The sequence below is a fragment of the Musca autumnalis genome, unplaced genomic scaffold (assembly GCF_047663935.1).
Source record: "Musca autumnalis isolate F117 unplaced genomic scaffold, ASM4766393v1 scaffold_2, whole genome shotgun sequence".
Classification (NCBI taxonomy): Eukaryota; Metazoa; Arthropoda; class Insecta; order Diptera; family Muscidae; genus Musca; species Musca autumnalis.
The window spans coordinates 152,692,288-152,694,518 of NW_027411755.1; the positions used below are offsets into that span (position 1 = coordinate 152,692,288).

At 35.4% G+C, this 2,231-nt stretch overlaps 1 protein-coding gene across 1 annotated transcript; it reads left to right on the top strand.

Moving 5' to 3' along the window:
• Window positions 1-232: 232 nt before the first annotated feature.
• Window positions 233-1,719, top strand: LOC141392420 (uncharacterized). Its single transcript, XM_073965364.1, has 3 exons — window positions 233-670; window positions 722-794; window positions 1,564-1,719. Exons 1-3 carry the CDS (start codon window positions 558-560, stop codon window positions 1,717-1,719), a joined length of 342 nt encoding a protein of 113 aa, XP_073821465.1. The 5' UTR covers window positions 233-557.
• Window positions 1,720-2,231: the final 512 nt, after the last annotated feature.

Genomic DNA, 2,231 nt, shown 5'->3' on the forward strand with positions numbered 1-2,231 from the left:
GGAAGTTTCCAAAAGTCCCATCAATCTATAGTGTCGAACGTATTGAAGGAAGTTGTCCACTTGATAGAGGACAAATTGTGCCAAAATTGGATCATTTCGAAATTGTCGGAGGAGGAAAAAAGACAAAACAAAAATCATTTTAATTCAAATACGACATTCCCTGGTGTTGTCGGCTGTATAGATGGAACCCATGTGCACATTGGATTTGCACTCAATGTATCAATTAATGGGTCTATCTTGTATTGCCACTAAACTTGAGTTGAGTTGTCAGTTGTCTGCGCGACTGAGACGAAATGTTGTACCATTAATGTCAACTCAACTGGGTGGTCGATAAACATGTTATCGATCAGTGTTTTTTCAAACTAGTGACCTCTATTCGCAAAAAAAAAAAAACATTTTAAAAATAATTGCGCTTTGGCTAACACTTTTGTGTATTCTGGACAATATTTTAATATTTTGGCTGAGTTTTCGAGCAAATTTGGAAAACAACCCAAGATTGGAATATAACCTGCCCATTGAATCTTCGGATCGTCAAGTTTTATTTGCTGTCCCAAAAAATGATAAGTTCGGTGGAATTATTTTTTGGTGATGAAGAAAATGTACAGGACATTGCATCTATTAGAAGAAATTTGAGGGACAAGTCGAATCCATTGGAATTGCCATCTGCACTGTAAGCTGATGATCATGTGGAAAGATCTGTATAATCAGTAAATTATTTCAGGTTTAAGGCGTATTTTCGATTGCCAAAGGATGCCGTAGTTTACGTTGTGGAAACGTTAAAGGATGACTTCAATGTAAGTTACAGATCAACAGCAATACCCCCACTTTTAAAAGTGTGCGCAGCGTTGCGATTCTTTGAGGACGGAAGTTTCCAAAAGTCCCATGGCAATGATTTCAACAATTGCATGGCTCAATCTACATTGTCGAGAGTATTGAAGGAAGTTGTCCACTTGATAGAGGACAAATTGTGCCAAAATTGGATCGTTTCGAAGTTGACAGAGGAGGAAAAAAGACAAAATAAAAACCATTTTTATTCAAAAACGAAATTCCCTGCTGTAGTTGGCACATCCAAAGGAAGATGTTCGTCATTTGTACTTAAACTGAACCTACTGTATTTGTCACCAAATTCATTTGCAAAAGATTTGCTGCTGTCTGCTCCAAAGGCGATAAATTCACTTCTTGTGATGGAACACCACCAGTGTTTTCTTTTTCAACTTTGCTTTAAAGTGAATCCAGACTCTCTGCCACACTTCAGGTGTTCGTGTTGGAGGTCCATGGCTGTTTAAACTGTCCGAAATGGACCTCCACGCTTCATCCGCTGTGGCTTTGGTGTCACCAACACTCCCAAACTCCTCGGGCTAAGTTTGGATTTTCACTCAGTTTATCAATTAATATTTCGAACTGTTGCTTTGTCGTTATTTTCACCATATTGATACACAAAATTAATTAATGATGCAAAGAATCAATATTTGTTAACAAAATGTTTATTTTTCCTTCTATTTTACTTCTTGTTTCTTCGAAAATGTTCACTGCAAATGAAAATTGGTGGTTGCTGAAAAACAGCCGCTTCGTCAACTGAGATTCGCAACTTCAGTTGAGAGTTGCCATACGTGGATCAATTTTGACAACTGGCAACGCCACTCAACGATAATTGTTATCGATGATCGACCCCTAATATTTCAAACTGTTGTTTTATTGTTATTTTCACCATATTTTTGATACACAAAATTAATTAGTCATGCAAATAATCAACAATTGTTAAGAAAATGTTTTTTTTCTTTCAATTTTACTTCTTGTTTCTTTGAAAATATTAACTGCAACTGAAAATAACTGGTTGCTGAGAAATAGCCGGTTCGTCAACTGAGATTCGCAACTTCAATAGAAGGTTGCCATACATAAAGTAATTTTGACAACTGACAACTCCACTCAACGATAATTGCTATCGATAATCGACCCCTAAGTAAAATACTTTGTTAAGAAAATAACGTTAAAAAATAGATATTATAGTTGAATTTATTTGTTAAACTTTTACCCCCATTATTATAAGTCTTCTTTTGTTATAGTTTGGATTTACCGAACAGATTTATAGCGTTCCGGTTAAGTTAAAGTTAAATGTGATGATTGAATTTCAAGGAGGAGCTTCAAGTCATTAACTTTCAATGTGAAAATTATACTTTTAATGCCTCCAAATTAGTTTATTTTGCATTTTCAAATCCATCAGATAGTAAAAG